Consider the following 25378-nt stretch of genomic DNA (forward strand, 5'->3'; position numbering starts at 1 on the left):
AATGTTCTAAGTAGTCAAGGTATAGTAGAAAACAAAAGGAAAAAGGCCCCTGCTCTCAGAGTTTACATTCTAGTGGAAAGAGACAGATAAAAGAATCATTTATAAATAAGAGAATTCCAGATAATAATATGTATGACTCAGAGAACTAAAATCAGGTGGTATGACAGAAAACAACAGAGTAGCTATTTATATTGACCATGGAAAGCCTCTCTGAGGCTTAGGCTAAGAGGTAAATGAGAAGAGAGCTCAATACACAAATACCAAGAGAAAAAAGACTTCCATAAGAGGGCAATAGCTCATGCAAAGGTCTTAACAAACAGAAACAAGCTTGTTACATGGAGAAAAAGACAAAGGTCAGCATGGCCATGTCATAATGGACAAGGAAAGAAATGGTACAAGATAGAAGGGAAAGAAGGAAAACCACATAGGGTTATATATTGAAATAAGAAACAGGGATTTGATTTTCCACATAATGAGACACTAAATCAAAGTTTTAAGTAGAGTTGTATGATTTCTCTTTTTAAAAAAATTGCTCTGTCTGCTGTGTGAAGAATGGGTTATGATGGAACAAGACTGGAGCAGAAAGTCCAATGTGATGGCCATGGCTGAAGTCCACTAAGATGTTAATAGGTGACATAGACAGAAGTAGACGGACTTAGGACAAGATGTAAAGGGTAGTATCAACAAGACAGATGCATGGATTGGAATTGGAGGGGTGATCAAGCGTAACCCCTGGGGAGAGGAAGGAGTTATCTCTAAATTTTTGGCTGGAAAAATTGGGTCGATGGTGCTTTTGCTGGAATAGGAGAAGTTGGGAGAGAAGGAGGTTTGTAGAAGTGGAAAGAAATCAAGTTCTGTCTTATCCATGTTAAGCATGAAATTCTTACTAAGCATCTATGTGTACATGTCAAGTTGAATATATAATTCAGAAGTTCAGAAAAAAGATTGGAGCTGGAGCGATACATTTAGGAATTGTTGACATAAAGATACTATTAAAGCTCTAAGACTGATGAAGGCATCTAAAAAGAACCTATAGGTAAACAAGGGAAGGGGACCAGGGTAGAACCCAAGGGTACTCTAACCTTTCAGAAGTCAGCAGCACAAGAATAGCTGGGGACATTGGGCAGGAGTGACAAGTGACAAAGAGAGAAAACCAGGAAATAGGATGGCACAAAAGCCAAGAAAACAGTGTGCTTTAAAGAGCAAGGTGTGGTCAGCCCTGCTAAATGCTGCTGAGATAAGAACACTGGCTTTAGCAAAACAGAGTTCATCAATGACCTTGATAAATGTAGCCTCTGCAGAATGGTGAGTATGGAAGTCTGACTGGAGAGAGGTGAGGAGCATATGTGAGCTGAATAAATGCAAGGTGAGGACAATAACCAGAGGCAAATTAAGAAATTTTGTTGTGAGGAAAAGCAGAAAAATAGGGCAGCAGGTTGAAAGAAATCTGGGATCAAAGGAAGGCTTTTTAAAGAAAAAAAAACCTCACCTATTTTGTGACCTATGAAAATCCACAGTCCTCATCAAGATTTCTGAAATTCCTAAGAGGAGGCAGTGACGATAATGATGTGTGTGTATATTAGTAAGTGTATGTTGGTTGGGGCAGCAGAAAGAACTGTAACGATGGTTACTTGATAATGGTTACCTCTGTGGTCCCCACATCCTAAATGCACTGGTATCCTTTCTGTTGTCCACCATGTTAACTTACATTCTAATAGATGAGGGAGGGCGGTTCTCATGAGGCATTCAGGGTGGGAAGACTTTATTGAAGATTTGAGGGTAATGAGGAAAACTCACATAGCATACTGTATGGCAAAACAATAAAAAAAAAAAAACTCACATAAAATATTTCTTCTCTTAAAAATCCTTTCAGCTATCCTACTATTGCATGGTTTTCACTAGCCCTCTGTCCTCCACAGCACCCAGGCTTCTGTTCTCTGACTTGTTCCTCTCCCCTCCTTTCTTTCTCTCTTTTGTTCTGTCTTTTGTGTTCCCTCTTAGGCACACACACAACAAAACAAAAAAATGTGTGTGTGTGTGTGTTTGATGTAGACTTTTCCTGCAGAGCTATTTACTCTTTTCTGCGTAGGGGGGAGAAGGGCACTTGGGTGCCCACTGATACCCACACTGTTATCTTTTATTCCAAACAACATAGTTCCCTTTCTAAAAGTAATTCTGGAGCCAGTTCTTAAGATAATACATTTTCCATATTGTTCCATATATAAACCACCAGACAGAACACCTACCCTATTAAGGCATCCGACAAGCGCCAGCTCTTGCCTTCCTTTCTCAGTGAGGAAATCCGAGCAAAGGCAAACATTCTGATAGAATTTCAACAAGGTCTTCCACACAGCAGGGCCTTAATTAATGTTTATTAAGTTGCATAATATGGTGCTCTTGGGCTAGGAGGATATTCACTGGCTTCTTCTAATCTTAGGGTTAAAAGAAGTTAAGAGCTGCATTTACTATTAAGAACAGAGTGATAGGCCCTGTAACTTTACAGCTTTTTAGAAAGTGTTTGTTTATTGGTCCAAAAAAGTTTTGATCCTTTAAAACATTGAAATCCTGGCACACTATGTTTATGCAGTCTCTCTATTCTTTTCCTAAGAATATTAATTATAATATGTAAAAGACAGATAAGTGAGATGTGACCTTATGTGACCCTCAGAAACCTGCATCAATCTGAACTCTCCAGCCCTTCACCCTAAGAATGGTAACTTATAAACAGACATCACTGGCAAAGAAATTTGGACATACTAACATGTGCCCTTAACCTTTGCAACTTTTTGCACTTCTGAAAAGGTCATTCAGAAAAAAAAAGTACATTAAAAAATAGCAGTATTATACTCTGAGTAAAGAATTCAGTTTTTATATGCCAATGTGATTGGAACAAAGAGAAAGATGCAGGCATCAGGAAAAGTTACAGCATGATTGAAATCTTGGGTTCAAGGGACCCTTTTCTTATAACTTGCAGATTTGGTATTTAAACACATCTGGTCCAAGAGAAGAAAAACTTGGAATCTTCTATCACCCTTATCCAATTTACTGTTCATGTCTGTAGGTACATGACTGAAAATATATTGGAAAGCCAAACCAAATGCCCCATAAAACCAGCGCTCCTCCAACAGAGTCAGTGACCACTTTAGTGCTAAGGGATATAGAAAGAGGTGGGCCACAGACAACAAGCATATATTAATTAAATACAGTTTTGACTGGCTCCCATATACCTAAACTTTGACCACCAAGTACTCCCTGTCACCTCTTTAAATTTAATCCTTGTCTTTCCCAGTGGGAACAACGTACATTTTCTTATCTACAAAAACATCTCATCATGATGAATGAAAATAATTGATACTTTCTAATTTTAGAACTAGTATATCTAACTCCCTCAGTGTTACTATAGGCAACTGGGACTTCAGTTTCAAATCACACACCCATGTATGCAAGCACACACACACAGGCAGAAATATTGGGAGTGGAAATCAATTATGCAGATAATTTTTTTATTATTGCTTTTTTCTCAAAAGGTGGGGTGAAGTAATAAAGAGAAGAACTATTTAGATAAAAATAGTACTTTGTGCACTAGGAATTAAATGTAACAACATAGACATGGCGCAGAGAATGGATGAATTAAAAAAACAACACTGCTTCTTAAAGCTCACCTGTACAAGAGAAGTCATCCACACGAATGTATCCTGGAACACAGTCACAGCGATATAACCCAGGAAGGTTGACACACACGGTATTGGCATGACAGTAATGCATCTTAGCTGCACACTCATCAATATCTGAAGGAAAAAAAATTAGTAAGATCATGGTTAGCAAAATAATGGAACAACAGTGTAACCATTTTGCAGATAAATTACAAAAGGTAAATGTCCACAGAAGCCAAGAGAAAAAGTAACATGCATTAAACACAAAAGCTTAGGTGAAAATTCAGCTTGGTACGTTAGATCCCATCCTGAGCTGAAAGTGTTTCTAGAACGATGCATGGTGAGACAAAACAGGTAAGAGCCCAAGAAGTATGAAGAATGAATTTACAACTATTAGTTTCTTGCCAAGGAGAATACTCTTTTTAAATGTCCAAATTCAAGGAGTTCTGTGCCCACTAAGTTGATATCAATGAATATTTATTAGGTGTCCACAGTACATGGTATAGCTTTTATCAGAGGGATCAAGGGAATCCAGCCCCTCTCTGCTTGTATGTCTTACTAAGACATGCTTCAATCCATATGCTACAAAATGATGGTGTAGCCAGTTTCTCCCATGTTGTACTATGAATATAGACAACTGCTGTTGCCTGATGCAAATTAATGTCTCTCACCCTTTGATCTGGGGCTCCTCCCCATGTGATAGAATAATGGGCTGATTCAACAAAAAGTCTTGTTCTTTTTGGGATGGAGTTCAGAGCATCACCTGCTTACTCATAAAAGTTCGTGATAGGGATTAAAATAATCTACAACCTTAAGCACAGAATTGAGCCTTTTCTGGAGATTGTTTTCAAAAATAGATTTATGTTCCTTTTACTCAGACTGCTTGCATGTGATGGTTAGAGAAAGAAGGACATGAGTACATCATGGGAATCCAAGATAGAAAATGTGAGCTCTAGTTCTGGTTCTGCTGATTAATAGTCTATGACTTGCATTCAACTACTCTGGGTCCCAGTATCCTCATCATTTTGTCCCAGTGGTCAATTCTGAACCCAGTGTTTTATATCTGTAAAGATATTATTTAATTCAATCCATATGCAATCCCATGAGCAAAATGCAAACACTACTCCCGTTTTATAGTCTAGAAAACTGGGGCTTAGAGAAGTTAAATATCTGGCACAAAGTCATCCTGTTAGAACATGCTAGACCTGGGATTTGAATTCAGAAGTTATTTACTATTATTTACTTCATGAAAGCTTCTTGAAAATGGTGATTAGTCAAATACAATATTTCTGTTACAATAATCATTAGAGCTTTAATATTATTAATGTACAAAAACCGAGGATAAAAATGGCTACATTGAGTCACTAGGAAACTCATTAATCTATTTATCTTCAAAGAAAAGTAAGCTGATTTATTTCCTAATAAAATATATTGAAATAACATCAGATTCTTTTCAGAGCTAAAGATCTGACAGCCTATAAATAAAAGTTATTGTGAGGTCATTGAGATCTAAGAAGGAGACCCACAGTTAGCAAGACTTAAATAACTATGAAATAAGAACAAAACACCAGAAATTAGTGAAATAACTCAGGCAATCAACTTCCTGAAGGCCAATCACAGAGGTTGCTTCCTGGTGAACTCAACTTGCACCAAGAATCCTGATGAAGGCAAGGAATTATTACAGTCAGACCACTGGAATCCAAGAGATGGATAACTAAAAGAAGGAGTCATAGAGTAGTATGGTGACATTAAGGTTTTGCAAGTGATTTAGTTATTGTTGCTTATAAGGTCTTTGGTAGGACGATGAAAGGCTGGGTGAAAATAGGCATAACAAGTGAGAGGCTGGAAACAAGAAGAGAAGCCAGGTATTAGAGAGGGCTGCTTGACATTAGTGTGTTGTTCATAAAATATTACCAGTTTTCCGCTCTCTGGGCACATAGCACAATTGTATTTCCCCATCCTTTTCAACTTTAAGCATGGTTTAAATTAATCTCATGATTGATCATGAAATCTGAGTGGAAGCATATCACTTCTAAGTGGAAAGATTAAGAGCCAGCATCCAGCTTACCACATTTTCTTGTTTCTGCCTTGTAACCCATGGAAGCAAAGACATGGAGACTCTTTCAACCTGGGCCCCTGAGTGAGGAGCAAGCCACCATATACCTGTTGCATAAGCAAGCACCATATAACTGTTGCATGAGCTAGAAATATGCCTTTGTTGACTTAAGCCACCATGCCTTCCCTGATTGGTGCAGAGAATGACTATAAAAGTTATCTCAAGAAAGGATATCATTAAGCTTCATCTTGAAAGATGAGCAAGAATTCATCAGGTAGAGAATAAAGGCAGGGAAACTATAGAGGCTAAAGTTTTTGTCTGTCGAGTTAGAAATGGAAAGAATCATTTAGCCATGTACATTCAAAGAACATTCATTAGCCTTCTACTAAGCCCAGAGGCAGACCGATGAACAAAATGCCACATAGACCTCACAAACAGGCAAGGCATTGAGCGAAATGTGTAATAAAATCTACCAAGGATGTGAGATCTTTCAACAAGAGGAATTTGACCTACTCTGAGAGAGCCAGAGAAGGATTCTCTATGGTAGTGATGGTTCATCTGAGACATGAAACAGAAGTGAAACAGGCCAAGGGAAGAGCAATAACCTACCAGACAGAAAAAGAATGTTTGAGAAGACTTAGTTACAAAAAGGAGCTTTGCCTATTTGAAATGAAACTAGAAAAATAAGCTTGGGCCAGATCCTTTGTGGACATTAGTGTGCTGTTCATAAAATATTACCAGTTTTAGATTCCAGCAGGCCTTGCAGGTCATGTGAAGGAACTCAGACTTTCATCAGGGTAGTAACACAATTCAATTTCTCTGTTTTAAAAATATCACTCTGGCTGTGGTGAAGAGAATTGATTGGAGCAGGGCACGCTGAAGGCTAAATCACGTTGGTATTTTACTCACAGAGATACAGCCACACTGAACTCCATCTCACTCTGCTGGGATGCCCAGCCATCCTTTAAGATGAGAAACTAGTCAGGACTTGCCTTAGAGGCAATTCAATCTTCAGCCCATGGGCCACAGCTGCCTACCAGCCTGCTGACTGCAATGAATGTTTCCCTGTCACGGACCCTTGTCAACACCTTCCAGAGAAACCTCCTGGCTCATTTTCCTTAGGCCATCACCAAGCTGCTGAGAGGCCTCCGCCTCATCTAGATTTGAAGGAGTTACTTGGCTATAACAAGCTTATTTTGAATCAAGCCAGCCAACCTATTTCTTTGTTTCATAAGATTCCAAGGCCCTGAATAAAAATATTTTCAAAAATCAAACAAGGGATGGTTAGAAAACCCCAGTGAGAATTTTTCACATGGATTTAATCCAACCCTTGCTCTCTACATGTCATTGAGACCCCGTGCCCACATGTCCCTGCTGCTCTGCTGATGTGTTTTTGAGTAGGTTTTCAGTTTACACCATTATTAATTTCAGCTCTTGCATATCTAATAATTTCCTGGTACTAGTCCAGAGAAAGCACTGAAATAAAGAGGAAAAGTTGATGAATGTACCAGAAAATTAAAATGTCACAATCTTGCCTTCGTTGCTTATTCTTCATCATGTAACCACCAGATATAAAAGCTATCTTGTGGTAAAAATGGTGGGGAGAAGAGAGAGAAAGTGAAGTGGAGTAATCCAGCTGATTCTCTTGAGACAAGAAGATAAAAGAAAGAAAGAAATTGGCAACTCTCATGGTTTGGGGATGGGAACAGAGGATGGAATGGCAACACGTTTGCCAAAAGATTGCCTCTCCATCCTCAGGGAAACACACAACCCAGAAGACAGTTTCAATAGGATTTAAGGGTGTTTCAAAAGCAAATCTGATTATAAACAGAGTCAAAAAGGAATTAACATCTTTAGAGAGCTGGGCTATCCTGAGAAAACAATCTTCAGAAATAGCGAACAATTGAGATTTTATAAATTTTATAAATAAGCCTAGGTAAAAGGCTGCTTTTCATTCACAGAAAAAAGGCTCTGAAGGGTATTGAATAATTACAAAACAAAAATCATAACTCCCTAATGAAAGAACAAACTGACATTTAAAGAGAGAAATTGAGTTGGACCAAAGCAATTAGTATGCTAACCACAGACTTGAAATGCAGTCTGACCTTTGCCCAGGTGGTGACAGTGCTCTGCCTGAAGCAGGTATCTTGAGCAATGGTCATATTCATCCAGAAGCCAGGAGACAAGAAGAGGCTAAGCCTGAGGCTGAATCTCAGAGTGGAAGTTGAACATACACAAATCCAGGTTCACGCTAAAAATCTGAATCAGTCCAGAAAGCTTTACCAGGAAGAACCACAGTTAACCTGACATGTACTGGACGGACGAATTATTTTAAAAGCACATTGTTGGGCACAGGCTGATACCCATATTCTAAGAGTCTAACAGTACGTACCTTATAAAGGAAAACTAGGAACAGCCCATGGCAATTGGTAAATACCCAACAAATATATGGTGTTTTTTAGGTACTATGCTAGATATTTGATATGGAGCATCTCATCATTCCATTTATCTTGACTCCTCGTGGTAGGTATCTCCGTGCCACGAAACTGAGGCTGGGAGATTATCAGGTGACTTCACTTGCCCAAGTACAAAATCAGTAAGCATAGAAACCTGGGTCTGGATCCAAACAATATGACCACAAAGTTGCCATTGTTCTCACTGTGCCAGTTTTAGCGCTCAATAACATTTTGATGCTATGATTATGTTAGCTGTAGCTGATGTTTATGACTATGATTATGTTAGATGCATCATGATGTGTATGGAAACAAATAGATCTCTAAATTCTATATCCGTGTGCAAGGCCATTCATGACATTTGTTCTGGCATTATATTCTCCGTTAAAATGGCAATTCTGCTCCGTGCATCACCGCTTCCTTGGCTCTTTTAAATCAAATCCTTATATTTTCACACTTTAGGCTCCAGTGACCCAGGGCCCCAAAACAGGCAGAAGCATTTTGCGCCCAGCTGGAACTCACAGACTGACACAGCCTCTACTCATATTGCTTGAGACTATGGAATTAGAAAAGAGTAACAAAGAGTCCTAAGGTTTTTATTATTAAGTATTGTTAGAGAAACATCTATAAACCCCATTGCAGCATATATCATCTTGAGTATAATGGGGCTTAAATTGCGATTCATTCATATAAATTGCTTGTCGCTTTTGAAATATTAGAGCTCATTTTGTGGTGGTCTTTTGAGGTAACAAAAATACATGATTTATATCCCTCCCCAGGATGGTGAAATAGTTTGTTTTTGTTTTAAAAAGTATACTTATGGACTGTAAAATGAAACTTGATATGGCATAAGGATTCTTCACGTATCACCAGGCTCCATCTGCATAAGAGTTCAGAACAAACACAGACTCAAATTTGACATCATCATCATTAAATTAGAGGGCAGGGCCTGGATAGCCAATAGAAGCAGATGCAAAGAATTCTCCTAATAAACTGATATGATCTACTCAGACTTCTTCCGTAAACATTTCCTAGAAAAAGAACCCAGGGAGGGATATACTCAGGAGGGGAAAACGCATTCCCCACTCCCTGTGTACATTTAAAAAGGAAAGAAGATCAACAGCTCTTGAGAACATGTTTTTGGTCAAGCACTGTGTGCCTCTCATCTCATTACTCCTAACCATCCCAGGGACTGACATCAGATACTACGAGTAGAGTACCTAAAATTTCAACCAAGGTTCTTATGACTCCAAAGAGGATACTTGTTCCATGATAACTAATGGACAAAGAACACTGGATTGACAGTTAAGAGTCAAGTTCTATTCTTGCTTTTTCATTTAGCTAACTGTGGCACTGGGCAAGTCACTTTTCTTCTCAAGACCTTGGTTTTTCCCACATATACATTCAGGGAGTTGGACCAGAAACCATTTAGCCAAACATCACTTCTAAAGTTCTTGACACATTCAAGTATTTTGTCCACACCATAAAAGCCTGCTTCTGGAGCAGCTTCTCTTGGGCCACCGCCTCTTTTTGCAAGAGGAGCTTGCAGATGTTCCAGATGCCTTTCCCAAGATACAGGTCCAGGAAAATACTACTTAGATGACCCAAGCCCCCACACTGTTTCTTGATAGCTGTGTCAACTGTGTTGACATCTCCCCTGAAAACTAAGAGCAACTAGGGTTAGCAAGCAGATACCCACACAGAAGCACAGCTCTTGGCAAGTTCTTCATGGACTGGTAAGATAACTTGCAGAGCAATTTTATCAGACTTGAACCTACTGACTTTGCAGAGATCATGAGCTATAAAAACACAGTGGTGTTGGCTAACTGGTTGGTATATTAGAACAATCACTACTTTCCCTTTGTGTCATACTGATTTTTTTTTTAATTGGGCTTATGTATCTCTGATTTGAACTTATAAAAATCCAGTGAGGTTTAGGGCAGTGAAAATACTCTTTATGATACTATAATGGTGGATTCAGGTTATTATACATTTGTCCAAACCCATAAAATATACAACACCAAGAATGAACCCTAAATGTGTATTATGGACTTTGTGTAATTATAATATGTCAGTGAAGGTTCATCAATTGTAACAAATGTTCCACTCAGGTGAGGGATATTAATAATGGATAACAGCAGGAGGTATATGGGCAATCTCTGTGCTTTCAGTTTTGCTATGAGTGTAGAACTGCTCTAAAAATATTTTTTAAATTAAAAACAATAAAAACATTGAGGCAGACAAGATGCAAATTATTCTTCCCTTTTTCAGATGAGAAAGTAAAGACCCAGAGAAAATTTCCAACTTGCCCAAAGGAACACAGATAATCATTGCACTGGGAATAGAATCAAAGTCTTCTAATTCTAAAATTAGTGCTTTATCCAATGTTCCATGTTTTTCTATAATTATAGCGTCCTCCCTAAAGCAAGGGGGGAAACCAAATGCCTATAGAACCTAGGAATATAAATCAAATACCTAAAGAAGTCAGGTAAAAAAACATATATGCAAACCATGTCCTTTCCACAAAGAAATCAAGTGTTTCTTATTTTTCTTAACGCATAAAGCAAGCTATCTCTCTCTCTCTCTCTCTCTTTTCCTCTTTCTCATTTTCCTACTCCAAGAATAATGGAATGGATCTCTTTTATAAGAGAAAAAACACAATGCAAGGCCAATGGTAATAAAAAGTGACACTTAACGCCAATGGCAGAAAAACAATAGGAAGAGTGTGGACTGTAGAAAACTGGAGCTCTAGTTAAATATTACCAGAAAGCTGTGATAAGAAACAGTGCTTATATAGTACTTTCTATGTACCAGGCAGTTTTAAGTGCTTTATGTGGATTAACTCATTTAATATTCACACTCTATGAGGTGCATATTAGAATCATCCTCATGTTACAGATGAGGAATTAGAGGCACAGAAACATGCAGTAAATTGTCTAAGGTCACGCAGCTAGGAAGTAGACCTGGACTGCCAGGAGAGGAGTTCAGGCAGCACAACCCCACAGTCTGTATTGCCTCTCAGGAATTGTGGGATAGGTCTCTGATCTTTTTAGAGAAGGTGAAAATCTTAGCATTATTTTTTAAATATTGGCTTCATATTTTTCTCCAAACATTTTGAACTAAGCAAAACACAGCTATCTATCAGATTTAATCCATGGAGGTCTGTGCCTTAAGGCATGTTATCACAAGGAGCATCAGTGAGCCAAGAGGAGAGAGAAAGAAGAAAGATGAAAGGAAGAAAGAGAGGGAGGGAGGGAGGAAACAGGGAGGGAGGGAGGGAGGGAGGGAGGGAAGGGAAAGAATAAAGAGAAGAGGAGAAGAAAGAAAAGGAGAAGAGAGGGGAGGGGAGAAGAGAGGAGGAGAGGAGAGGGGAGGGGAGAAGAGGGGAGGAGAGGGGAGGGGAGAAGAGGGGAGGAGAGGGGAGGGGAGAAGAGGGGAGGAGAGGGGAGGGGAGAAGAGGGGAGGAGAGGGGAGGGGAGGAGAGGGGAGGAGAGGGGAGGGGAGGAGAGGGGAGGGGAGGAGAGGGGAGGGGAGGGGAGGGGAGAGGTAATGATATAGGAGTTAAGAAGAAATTATTTAGGCAGATAGTGAGGGTAAGGAAGTCCTTGGTAAGATTTTCCTTTTAATGAAAAGCAGCCCCAAAATCAATTTCTTTTCTAACGAAGAGCAGCCCATAAAATCGAGCTGCAGACACAGATAAGCAAGCTGGAAGCTTGCACAGGTGAATGCTGGCAGCTGTGCCAATAGGAAAAGGCTACCCGGGCCCTAGGCATGTCCAAGATGGCAGCTCCATCTTCTCCTTTCCTTGTCAACCACATGCACAGTAGGGAGCAGGCAACATGGCAATGGCCAGGTAGAGATCCTATTTGCATAATAAAAGATTAAGGTGGGGTGGCCAGCTTCCTTGAGTGTGATATAAACACCACACCTGGTTCACCCAGTCTTTTGGCCCTATGTAAATCAGACACCATTTCATCAAGCCTGTCTATAAAACACTGTGCACTTTGCTTCGGGCAGAAATTCCCACTTTGGTGCCCCTCTCTGTCTCTGCAGGAGAAAGAGCTACTCCTCTTTTCTCTTTCTTTTGCCTATTAAACCTCCACTCTTAACGCCACTCCACGTGTGTCTGTGTCCTTGATTTCCTTGCATGAGGCAACAAACCTCAGGTATTTACCCCAGACGACAATGCTGCTTCAGTAAGACAATCTAGGGAGAGGCCTAGATAACTGCTATGAACTGAATTGTGTCCCCCCGCAAATTCATATGTGGAAGCCCTACCTCACAATATGTTGGTATTTAGAGATGGCACCCTTAGAAGATAATTAGGGTTAGATGAGGTCATGAGGGTGAGGCCTTCACGATGGGATTAGTGCCCTTATAAGAATAGACATATAGTGCTCTCTTTCTGAAGACACAAGGAAAAGGCAAGTCAGAGAGAGAGCATTCATGAGACCCTGACCACGCTGGCGCCCAGACTATCAGCCTCCAGAGATGTGAGAAAATAGTATTTGTTGTGCAAGCCATCTAGTCTATGGTATTTTGTTATGGCAGCTTGAGCTGACTAATAATGATAACATAATCCTTTACATTTCTCAGGTGCCCAGTGAAATGAATTTTAACATCATCTTCTAACATATGCGTCAAACAGATGTGTTGATTACAAGATCAAATATTTTCAGATTAAAAATTCAAACAACCTTTTGGTCATCCCATGTATGGTAAAGAAGTCTTCTTCAACAAGGTTACATACACCATGAAATACAAATTAGATTGTTGGATTGCTGACATTTTTCAAGTATTTTCCACATGTAGCTATGTTAAATATTTGGGAATTCATGCTAAGTCATTTTTATTTCCCCTTGCTAGGCTCAATTTCAGAATCAAACACTGTCATAAAGTAACACATCTGTTTATGCCACTGGGAATCATAGCATACCAATTTCTAGCTGGCACTGGAAAGGCATCATAAGACAACACCCCATGACTTTCTTCCCAACCTGGTATTTCTGACTTTTGAGGGTGTCCATAAAACTGATGCTAAATGTCCACAAGGAAAGAAACACATTGAGTGAAGGGTGATCAATTCAGTCTTGGCCTCAGGATATGCCTCAGCCTACCTCAATCTGTCAGGGTGTGAACTCTGCTTCAACTGATGGTACCAACAAACCCAGTGAGTGCTTCCAAAAAGGTCCAATGGACTCACGACTTTTGAGTCCATTGGGCTAATCAAAGAACACCTTAGAAATGTAAAAGCTACAATGGTCTTTTGACTTCCCTGAAACTGGAAAAGGAAATTCAAAAAATATTGAGAGGCTATTGAATGCTATAGGCAGTAAAGGTTCCAAATGTCAGTGGGATGTGGTCTCTGCCTTCACAGAACCTGTACCAATGCAGCAGAGAGGCAGTCACAAGAACATGAACTTTGTAAAAACAATAAAATTTCTACAAGAGAAAGAAGAGGCTAATTCCATTGAAAGAGAATGGGGAAGGAATCCCCCAGAAAATAATAATTGTTTTGAATCTTGAAAATGCAAGAAAGACCCCTTCATAAAACATTGATGGTCTTTCCTATCTCTCTGATTCCGTTAGCTAGCTACTCTTGTTTTGCAAAGATAAAGAAAATTCAGTCAAGAGTAAACAAGATGTAAGAGTGCAATACTACCAGCAAAGCTGTCTGTATCCTCTTTATCTCTGATTGTACCTTTTTATATAATAATAGGTACCATTTATTAACCACCACTTTATGCCAAGCATAGTTTTAAGCATTTTGCATGTATCAATTCATTTCACCTTTACAAGTACCACACAGATAGGTATTATTAACATTTTTACCTTATGGAGGCACAAGAGATTAACTAGCAGGAAGGTGACCTCTGGGGAATTTTAGCCCCTGGCATGTACTCTATTGTGCCTCTCTACAAGGCAAACTTAGCTTCCCCTTTAAAAGTATTCACATTTCTTGGTTAATTCGATAGCAATTTCCCATAGTTACTTGGTCAAATTATTCATTCACCTCTCTCCTCAAGCAGTCAAAATAGAGTGAACAGGCTTTAGGCCTTTAAAAATAAATGATTTGGTGCCAGAGGTTTAGATCTGATTCACTACAGGATCAAATTAACCAGTGATTAAACACCAGACAGAATTACACAAACAAACAAGGGCCTGTGGACCTATGAGCAGGTAGTTAATGAACACAACCTGGGTTCAGTAAAAACATTTTGTCTTCTACCACCTGTATGATGAATGATGATCAGCTGAATGTACTCAAGAAGACTAGTTACATTACTTTTTCATGTATTTCCCCATGTAGAAAGAGTCGTTAGATGAAATAAGCTTCTTTAACTGAAACCAACCTTATTCCCAGTTCCAAATTCTTATATATGTGACTATATCTATGACCTTATTATGAAAACCATAAAGTACTCAAGCTGGTTCTTAAAAATCACTAAGTCCAGACTCTTCCGCAATGTGATTGTTGAGACAAAACAAAAATGAATGGATGGGGAAAGAAAACAATTTTAAATGCATACTAATTATTCATATTGTCACTGAAAACGCAACCCAAAGGTGGAACGGAAAACGCCATGCAAAAGGTGGGAAGTAGGAGAGAATCTGATGCCCATAATGTCCAGTGGATTTTAAGTCATTTTTTAAGTGAAAGAACTCTGTTAAAAATAGCAACAGGTAACATTTGTATAACATTTTGCAAGTGCCAGGTGCTGTCCTATAGTATTAACTCATTTAATCCTCATAATAACCCTTTGAAGTAGGTATTGTTTTTTAGCATCCCGAGTCTACACATAAGGAAACTGAGACATGGAGACTAAGCAACTAGTCTAAGGTCATACAGCAGGTAAGGGCCAGAGCCAGACAAAAATCCAGGCAGACCTGGTTCCTAATGTGGTGCTTCTAACCTCTACACCATGCACTCTCAACTAGAGTGACATTACCTCTAAGGGGGTGAAAAACTGGGTCTAGAGGTGGTGGTAATGGTGGTGATATTAGATATTATAAAGGTCTGTGGTTCCCCAAAGGGCCAGGCACATGAACAGATAGTGTATCTCTGGTAATAAAATTTCATGGGACAGTGATAAGGTAAAAAGGTTTAAAAGACTCCTTAGGGAAGCAATAGTTTTTTTAACAAAAATGTTAAGAAACATTGTACTTTGGCCGTGTGTTGTGGGTCATGCCTGCCATCCCAGCACTTTGGGAGGCTGAGTTGGGTGGATCACCAGAGGTCAGGAGTTCGAGACTAGCCTGGACAAAATGGTGAAACCCCGTATCTACTAAAAACACAAAAATTAGCTGGTCACAGTGGCAAGCACCTGTAATCCCAGCTACTCAGGAGGCTGAGGCAGGATAATCGCTTGAACTCAGGAGGCCAAGATCACGCCACTGCTCTGCACTACAGCCTGAGTGACAAGAGCAAAACTCCATCTCAAAAAAAAAAAAAAAAAGAAAGAAAGAAACATGGGATGTAATTAAAGAAAAGAGCTTCTGCACAGCAAAAGAAACTACCATCAGAGTGAACAGGCAACCTACAGAACGGGAGAAAATTGTTGCAATCTACTCATCTGACAAAGGGCTAATATCCAGAATCTACAATGAACTCAAACAAATTTACAAGAAAAAAACAAACAACCCCATCAAAAAGTGGACAAAGGATATGAACAGACACTTCTCAAAAGAAGACATTTATGTGGCCAACAAACATGAAAAAATGCTCATCATCAATGGCCATCGGAGAAATGCAAATCAAAACCACAATGAGATACCATCTCACACCAGTTAGAATGGCGATCATTAAAAAGTCAGGAAACAACAGGTGCTGGAGAGGATGTGGAGAAATAGGAACACTTACACTGTTGGTGGGACAGTAAACTAGTTCAACCATTGTGGAAGTCAGTGTGGCATTTCCTCAGGGATCTAGAACTAGAAATACCATTTGACCCAGCCATCCCATTACTGGGTATATACCCAAAGGATTATAAATCATGCTGCTATAAAGACACATGCACATGTATGTTTACTGCGGCACTATTTCACAATAGCAAAGACTTGGAACCAACCCAAATGTCCAACAATGATAGACTGGATTAAGAAAATGTAGCACATGTACACTATGGAATACTATGCAGCCATAAAAAAGGATGAGTTCATGTCCTTTGTAGCGACATGGATGAAGCTGGAAACCATCATTCTCAGCAAACTACTGCAAGGACAAAAAACCAAACACCACATGTTCTCACTCATAGGTGGGAATTGAACAATGAGAACACACGGACACAGGAAGGGGAACATCACACACTGGGGCCTGTTGTGGGGTGGGGGGAGGGGGGAGGGATAGCATTTGGAGATATACCTAATGTTAAATGACGAGTTACTGGGTGCAGCACACCAACATGGCACATGTATACATATGTAACTAACCTGCATGTTGTGCACATGTACCCTAAAACTTAAAGTATAATTTAAAAAAAGAAAAAAAAGAAAGAAAGAAAGAAACATTGTACCTTGCTAAACTGTCTCTATCTGGAATAATACCTAACTTGGAAGAACAATATATAAAATAGAATTAAGCAAAGCTGCTATGGTATAGCAGAGTCTCGGGCCCTCTCTATGTGGTTGGGATCAGAACAAGCCACCTTTTGGCTATTGTGAATAATGCTGCAACACTGGTGTACAAGTATCTGCTCAAGTCTCTGCTTTCAATTCCTTGGCGTATATGTCTACAAATGGAATTGTTGGATCATATGGTAATTCCATGTTTAGGCTTTTGAGAAACTGCTAAGCTGTTTTCCATTGTAGTTCCACCATAAATTTGAGGTTTCCAGAGGCTGGGAGATTTCAAGAGCTGAAGGGAGAAAAGATTGCACAGTCGATGCTTAATGAGCACAGAGTTTCTGTATCCAGTGATTAAAAAGCTTTGAAAATAGTGATGATTGTTGCACAACATTGTGAATGTAATTAATGCCACTGAATTGTACACTTAAAATGGCTAAAATGGAGGCCGAGCACGGTGGATCATGCCTGTAATCCTAGCACTTTGGGAAGCCTAGGCGGGAGGATTGCCTGAGCTCAGGAATTAGACACCAGCCTGGGCAACATGGCGAAACCATCTTTACTAAAAATACAAAAAAGTATCCAGGCGTGGTAGTGCATGTCTCTAATCCCAGCTACTCAGGAGGCTGAGGCATAAGAATCGATTGAACCTGGAAAGTGGAGGTTGCAGTGAGACAAGATTGTGACATTGTACTCCAGCCTGGGCAACAGAGCAAGACTCTGTGTCTCAAAAAAAAAAAAAAGAAAAGAAAAGAAAGAAAAAAAAAGGCTAAAATGGCAAATTTTATGTTCTATACATTTTAGCACAATTTGTAAAATACTGTAATATACTGAAATCCCATTGATTTGTACCCTTTAAATGGGTAAATTGCCTAGTATGTGAGTTATATCTCAGTAAAGCTGTTGAAAAACAAAATGGGTACCAATCCTAGGCCTGTATTTCTTTTCACTCAGAGGACAAGAAAACAGGTATGCCCCTGAGTAGCTGAATGTCACATAGCTGGAAAGAAAAAAATGTGACAAATAGTTGAAATGCCAGATTTTCTACCTATTAGTGTCACTGTGGGAAAGTTCCCTAAGATTTCTGAACTTGGGTTTCCACATCTGAGGAACACAGGGTTGCTGTGAAGATCCAGTGAGCTGGTGCACATAATATACCTTGCACAGTGTCTTAGGCCTCAATACATGTCTCAAGCTGCTGCCTCTCATTTTTTTGGTTCAAAGGAAGCCATTCTTGACAGGTTGCTGGGCTTTGCTAGCCAGCCTTGGGTACCTAAGCAAAAGCCAGCGTCTCCTCAAGTTGGTGTTGCTGCCCGTCAGTGATTACCTCGACTCATCCACCAAGCCAGCCAATGCCCCTTGACTGTCCCTTCACAAGATGAGATGAGAGAGGCATTCTCTTCCTCCATGCCCTGCTGCTCCCTGCTGACAACCCCAGGGCTGCTGCCTCCTGCTCAGGCAAACTGGCTTTTCCTTTCCCCTGCCTGAGTCCAGCTGCTATTCCTCGGACTATGCCATGGGATGACATCTGATCTGTGTGTGTGTGTGTTGTTTAATGTCTTTTTCCAATAAATTGGGAAAGAAAACTCCTAAGTTTAAAAAAAACTCAGAATTTATGCCTTTTGAGTGGAAACCTTTTTCAGGAGTAGCAAAATAAAAGAGACTTGAATAAATAAAAGGCTGATAACAAAGATGAATTGGTCATCCTACATTAGGTAAAGGAAACGAGTTTTTGGAGAAATAAATTTAAAATATCCAAGTTATAAGAACAATTTTCTGAAGGTTAAAGAAAATGCTGAGATCACTCCTTTTAGATACATGTCGATGACTAACTCAGAGACATGCCTGAGAGTTACAAACAAATTTTAGAATTTTAGAATACACAAACACACATACACGAGAGAGAGAGAGAGAGAGAGAAGGGTAGAGGGTAGCATTGGAATTGGGGGATATTTATTATCAAATGCTGATCTAAAAAATTTTACTGGGGGAAAAACCTGGAGTAAAAAAATGGGCCAGAGTTCAATCAACGACAGCTTCTTCCCCACACACCTGTGACCCTGGAGCACGTGCTTCAACATGAAGACCTTCAACAAAGTGGTACCATCAGGGCTCTCTAAAAAGTCCCACTGGAAATTTCCATTGGTCTTTCCAAATACTACTCTAGTGTTTTGGGTGGGGTAGGACAGAGACAGGTAGGTGTTTTCACTATAAGTTTCTGAAGGTGAGAGTGTTTACCTGAGCCCTACACAAGCTCTTAGATACTCACCTGCTCTTAGGAGCTCAGCTGCCCAGGAGCTATGCTGGGCGATGAGGTTACAGAGATTAGGCAGGCTTGGCCATGCCTTTCATCATTAATAAGAAGAGACAGAGGTAAAAATAAAGGACACTGACATGTAGGAAATATGCATGGAACTGTCACAAGAAGGTGATAGGTAATCCTATCTAGAAAAGGTCGTGACACAAGATGTCATAAAAGATGGATAAAGGAGAAGGTAAGAAACGGAAAAGAAAAGAATACCTGGAAAAATAATTACCATAGAAAAGACACAGGGCATGAAGAAGCCCCATGAATGTGACTTCACAGAATTGAAAGCTGGTGTTAGGAACCAGAACTTAGTTGTGGCATAAGGAAGGTCAGATCCAGGCAGACCTTGAATGTCATGCTTAAGAGTGTAAACTTCATCCTGAGGACAATGGGGTATATGCCCTGCATGAACATACAAGCTGATCAGGGTAGCTTTTTTTTTTTTTTTTGAGTTGGGAGGGAGATTTTTTAAAATGTTTTTCTTTCTTTCTTAAAAAACACAAATGAGATATGTGCATTTGAGAGCAGTGTTTTTTGACTGCTTAGTTCATTGTTGTATGTCTCTGAATGAATGCATAAACTAATATACAATTATTTAAGTTTTTAAGCTAGGAAATGACATGATAACTCATGCATTTTTAACAACTTGTAAGATAAAATAAATCTTCCTGAGTTTCTCTTCAAAGGATTTAGCCTGTTAACTTCCTTATCCTTTGTTCTCAAACTCAACTTTCTTATTCTTCCTTGTCCCTAGTTGCTGTAAACAGCCTACCCTGCTTCCTGTCAGCTCTAATCAATAACTCACATCTGTTCCCTCAGCTACCTGTACCCATTGTTCCCCCAAAACTGCACGTCTCACACATTCCACCTCTGTATCTCACGTCCCCCTCCCCTACTATATTTAGGAAAATATGTACAAGTAGCCAATTGGGTCAGCTCAGATTGCGCAGTCCAACCCCAGCCCATAGGGAGGGACACAGAGATAAGGATTGCATCCAGGATATAAAAAACCCCTGGTCTCCTTTGTTCTCTGTGCTCTTGCAATCTTGATTGATGCGAGTGGCACCCTTCTGCAGAAGTAAATTGCCTTGCTGAGAGAATTAAACTTTTGCCTGAGTGCTGGTTTCACCTCACAGCACCAAGCATTTATTCCTGGAGCATTTTATATCCAACAATATCATTTTGAAAGCAGGACGAAGGGTAAATCTGACAGTCAGCAGAGCATCGGTGACTACGTTAAGAACAGTACAAGTAAAATGAACGTAAAAATCTGGCTGCAGTGAGTTAATGAGTGGAGTGAGAGTGTGCAAAAACTTTGGGCTGAAAGATTCTAACTGGAGGTTAGTCTGAGTTTATGATTTTAGGAGTAGAGTAGTTAAGCAACGGCAAGGTCAAGAGCATTAGGAAGGCCAGGGGTGGTGGCTCGTGCCTGTAATCCCAGCACTTTGGGAAGCCAAGGCAGAAGGATTACTTAAGCCCAGGAGTTGAAAACCAGCCAGGACAACATGGCAAAATCCCCTCTACAAATAATAATAATAATAATAATAATAATAATAATAATACAAGAAATTTGCCAGGTTTGGTGGCGTGTGCCTGTAGTCCCAGCTACCCAGGAGGCTGAGGTGAGAAAATCACTTATAGGAGGTCGAGGCTATAGTGAGCTGTGATTGTGCCACTGGGTGACAGAGTGAGACCCTGTATCAAAAAAGAGAAAAAACAAACAAAAGAGCATATGGAAGTGGTATGGAGTGAAGATGATTGTAGTCCCCAAAATAGAAATCTTCAAGGCTGGACTTCTGCCTAGAATGATGGTACAGTTTATGATAGAGATAAAGCCTGAGCAGGTAGGTGCCACAGACCTCAACAAATGAGGGGGAGTGGCCAGGAGATTTGTCACTGACAGCAACTAGAAGGGATAACAGGTGTTATAAGCAGATGGCTGGGGCTTCAAAAGAGAAAGGGTTTTGTATGAGGAAGGAAGAAATTACTCTAGATGCAGCAAAGCTGTCTTTGGAAAAGTTGATGCTGCTTCTGGGAGAAAATATAACCTCCACTCAGAGAGCTGTAGGAGAGCTGTATCCCCAAAGGAATTCAAAAAGGCTGAGAGACAGAGGCACATTGTGTGAAGAGTTCAATGAGGATGTAGGGGATTTTTTTTTTATAATGCAATAAAGTTTCCAAAGAACACAGTGCAGTGGGTGGGAAAAGAACAGGCAGACAGAAGAATCAGCTCCCAGGACACACAAAAATAGAAATGAGCATTGGTGCTAGAAGAGGATAAGTCATAAAAAGGCCTGGTGATCTGGGTAGTGGGAAAAGGCAACTGATATGGCTTGGCTATGTCCCCACCCAAACTGCATCCTCAATTCTCACATGTTGTGGGAGAGACTGCTGGGAGGTAATTGAATCACGGGGGCAAGTCTTTCCCTTGCTGTTCTCATGACAGTGAAGAAGTCTTACGAGATCTGATCATTTTAAACAGGAGTTCCCCCCTACACAAGCTCTCTCTTTGCCTGCTGCCATCCATGTAAGATGTGACTGGCTGGGTGCAGTGGTTCACGTCTATAAACCCAGCCTTTTGGGAGGCTGAGGCAGGTGGATTACCTGAGGTCAGGAGTTCAAGACCAGCCTGACCTACATGCTGAAACCGCGTCACTACTAAAAATACAAAAGTAGTTGGGCATGGTGGTGCATGCCTGTAATCCCAGCTACTTGGGAGGCTGAGGCAGGAGAATCACTTGAGCCCAGGAGGTGGAGGTTGTAGTGAGCTGAGACTGTGACATTGCACTCCAGCCTGGGCAACAAGAACAAAACTCTGTCTCAGAAAAAAAAAAAAAAAAGACGTGACTTACTCCTCATTGCCTTCTGCCATGATTGTGAGGCCTCCCCAGCCATGTGGAACTGTAAGTCCAATTAAACTTCTTTATTTTTTAAATTGCCCAGTCTCTGGCATGTCTTTTCAGCAGCATGAAAACAAACTAATACAATAAATTGGTACCAGTAGAGTGGGGCACTGCTGAAAAGATACCCAAAAATGTGGAAGCGACTTTGGAACGGGTTACAGGCAGAGATTGGAACAATTTGGAGGGCTCGGAAGAAGACAGGAAAATGTGGGAAAGTTCGTAACTTCCTAGTAACTTGTTGAATGGCTTTGACAAAAAGCCTGATAGCAACATAGACAATAAGGTTCAGGCTGAGGTCATCTCAGATGGAGATGAGGAACTTGTTGGGAACTGAAGCAAAGGTGACTCTTGTTAGGTTTTAGCAAAGAGACTGGCAGCATTTTGCCCCTGCCCTAGAGATGTGTGGAACTTTGAACTCAACAGAGATGATTTAGGGTATCTGGTGTAAGAAATTTCTAAGCAGCAAAGCATTCAAGAGGTGACTTGGCTGCTGCTAAAGGCATTCAGTTTTATAAGGGAAGCAGAGCATAAAAGTTCAGAAAATTTGCAGCTCGAAAATTGATAGAAAAGAAAAACCCATTTTCTGAAGAGAAATTCAAGCCAACTGCAGAAATTTGCATAAGTAATGAGGAGCCAAATGTTAATCTCCAAGACAATGGGGAAAATGTCTCCAGGGCATGTCAGAAGTCTAGGCAGCAACCCCTCCCATTGCAGGCCCCACAGCCTAGAAGAAAATGGTTTTGTGGGCCAGGCCCAGGGTCTTCATGCTATGTGCAGCCTAGGGACTTGGTAACCTGTGTCCCAGCCTTCTTCAGCTATGGTTGAAAGGAGCCAACATAGAGTACAGGCCATGGTTTCAGAGGGTGCAAGCTCCAAGCCTTGACAGCTTCTACATGGTGTTAAGCTTGCAAGAATTGAGGTTTGGGAAACTCCGCCTAGATTTCAGAAGATGTATGGAAATGCCTGGATGCCCATGCAGAAGTTTGCTGCTGGGGCAGGACACTCATGGAGAGCCTCTGCTAGGGCAGTGTGGAAGGGAAATATGGGGTTGGAGCCCCCACACAGAGACCCTACTGGGGTACTGCCTAGTGGGGCTGTGAGAAGAGGGCCACACCATCCTCTAGACCCCAGAATGGTAGATCCACCAACAGCTTGCACTGTGTGCCTGGAAAAGATGCAGACATTCAATGCCAGCCTGTGAAAGCAGACTGGGGAGGCTGTACCCTGCAAAGCCACAGGGTCAGAGCTGTCCAAAACCATGGGAACCCACCTCTTTCATCTGCATGACCTGGATGTGAGACATGGAGTCCAAGGAGATCACTTTGGAATTTTAAGATTTGACTGCCCTTATGAATTTTGGACTTCCATGGGGCCTGTAGCCCCTTTGCTTTGGCCAATTTCTCCCATTTGGAGTGGTTGTATTTACCCAATCCTGTACCCCCATTGAATCTAAGAAGTAACTAACCTGCTTTTGATTTTACAGACTCATTAGTGAAAGGACTTGCCTTGTCTCGGATAAGACTTTGGACTGTGGACTTTTGAGTTAATGCTAAAATGAGTTAAGACTTTGGGGGACTGTTGGGAAGGCATGACTGGTTTTGAAATATAAGGACATGGGATTTGGGAGGGTACAGGGGTGGAATGATATGATTTGGCTGTTTCCCCAACCAAATCTCATCTTGAATTCCCATGGTTGTGTGAGGGACCCAGTGGGAGGTAATTGAATCATGGGGGCAAGTCTTTCCCATGCAGTTCTCATGATAGTGAATAAGTCTCATGAGATTTGATGGTTTTAAAAAGAGGAGTTCCACTGCACAAGCTCGCTCTTTTTGCCTGCTGCCATCCATGTAAGACATGACTTGCTCCTCATTGCCTTCTGCTATGATTATGAGGCTTCCCCAGCTACACAGAACTGTGACTCCAATTAAATCTCTTTCTTTTGTAAATTGCCCAGTCTCTGGTATGTCTTTATCAGCAGCATGAAAACAGACTAATACAGTAACAGAGATGGCTGTATGGCCACAGAAGGCCTAGGAGAGGATCTGAGGCAATATGAAAGGCCTGACGAACCTGGCAGTGTATAGCTTAGTTGACAAGTACAGTCTTTGTTGGGGACCAGATTGAATGCTAGAGAGTTGGCCAAAGAAGAGGTACAACTAGTAGTGACTGCATCATGATAACAAAAAAAATAAAAAAAAAATCAATCAACCAATCAATAGGACTCTGCCCAAATGGCAAAAGATAGAATTTGTGGGTTACCAGGATAATCCCTACAGTTTGTCATCTTACATCTCAGTCTGGGGCCCTGGCTTCAGTGCTATGTTTCCCCAAGTTCACACAGGCTCATGAGAGCTGACTCTGCACATGTGTTCCCAAATCCACAGTCAGTGATTTCACATTGGCCTGTTGATGGAAATATTTACACCAAAGAAATCAATAATCTACAAATTGGGCCTTTCCTCCTCTCACCCCTGAACCAATGGTAAACATTCAGTAGCTCCCCACTGCCTGCCTAGCCCTGTTCCTGTTGCTCACAGGAAACAAGACTTGTATACCAGACTCCAAGCTGACTCTTCTCTGCTCTGATCCCGCCAGACCACCTAGAAGAGAATTGTCTGTTCACCTAGATTTCTGCTTTCATCTGCATCTAGATTCTCCTTTACATGCTATCATCCTAGAGCTATCCCTGGGCCTTCCAGGTCCCAAAGCCTCCCAACTACTTCCCATCAGCAAGTTCTCTAGCTCTCAGGTCTCTGCATAATATTAACCATAGATGAGTGGATTTTGATGTAGATTCAGCTTCTGTACCTTGCTAAGTAATAACATCACACACATTCATTTTGTCTGTTTCCTTTTCTACAAATGGCTATTTTTTATAAATACCCTCACTGGATTTTTTTGACAGCAAATTGATCAAGTATGTAAATTTCCTAGAGCTGTGCCTAAAATGCAGATGGGCCTCAATTTTCCTCCTCTCTAGGGGGCATATATTATCATCATCATCATTATCATTTTAGGAAATACACAGTTTCTTTCTGCACATTTCCCATGTGCCAGACATTGTTCTACACTCTTTACATGTATTAACTCATTTAATTCTCACTAGAACCTCATGTGACAGTATCTTTATTCATTCCATTTTACAGATGGGAAAAACTAAGGCACAGAATAGTTAAGTAACTTGCTTAAGACTGTACAGCCAAGACCTACTAGAGCCAGGCCTAATGCTAGTCAGCCTGGCTGACCCTTAACCACTGAGCTGTTGTCCCTATAGACGTTGTTCCCACTGTCCTTCTACTAACCATGAATATTTTCAGTCTACCTAACTTGCCCTTCTAATCCAAGCTGCTATTGACCAAAATCCTAAACTACTTACTGAGTCCTATTGACAGATTTGAACCAAGAAAATGAAAAAGCCATCCAGTAGATATTATGTGTTTAAA

At 40.6% G+C, this 25378-nt stretch overlaps 1 protein-coding gene across 2 annotated transcripts in view; it reads right to left on the reverse strand.

Annotated features, from left to right (window-relative positions):
• NELL1 (neural EGFL like 1) overlaps positions 1 to 25378 on the reverse strand; it is a 926144-nt gene that overhangs the window by 459803 nt on the left and 440963 nt on the right. For both annotated transcript variants that reach the window (XM_002821956.3, XM_002821957.4), the window contains exon 13: positions 3663 to 3788. In XM_002821956.3, coding sequence (XP_002822002.3) covers positions 3663 to 3788 — 126 coding nt within the window. The remainder of the gene's footprint in view (positions 1 to 3662; positions 3789 to 25378) is intronic.

This window comes from Pongo abelii, chromosome 9 (genome assembly GCF_028885655.2).
Source record: "Pongo abelii isolate AG06213 chromosome 9, NHGRI_mPonAbe1-v2.0_pri, whole genome shotgun sequence".
In the NCBI taxonomy this organism is placed as follows: Eukaryota; Metazoa; Chordata; class Mammalia; order Primates; family Hominidae; genus Pongo; species Pongo abelii.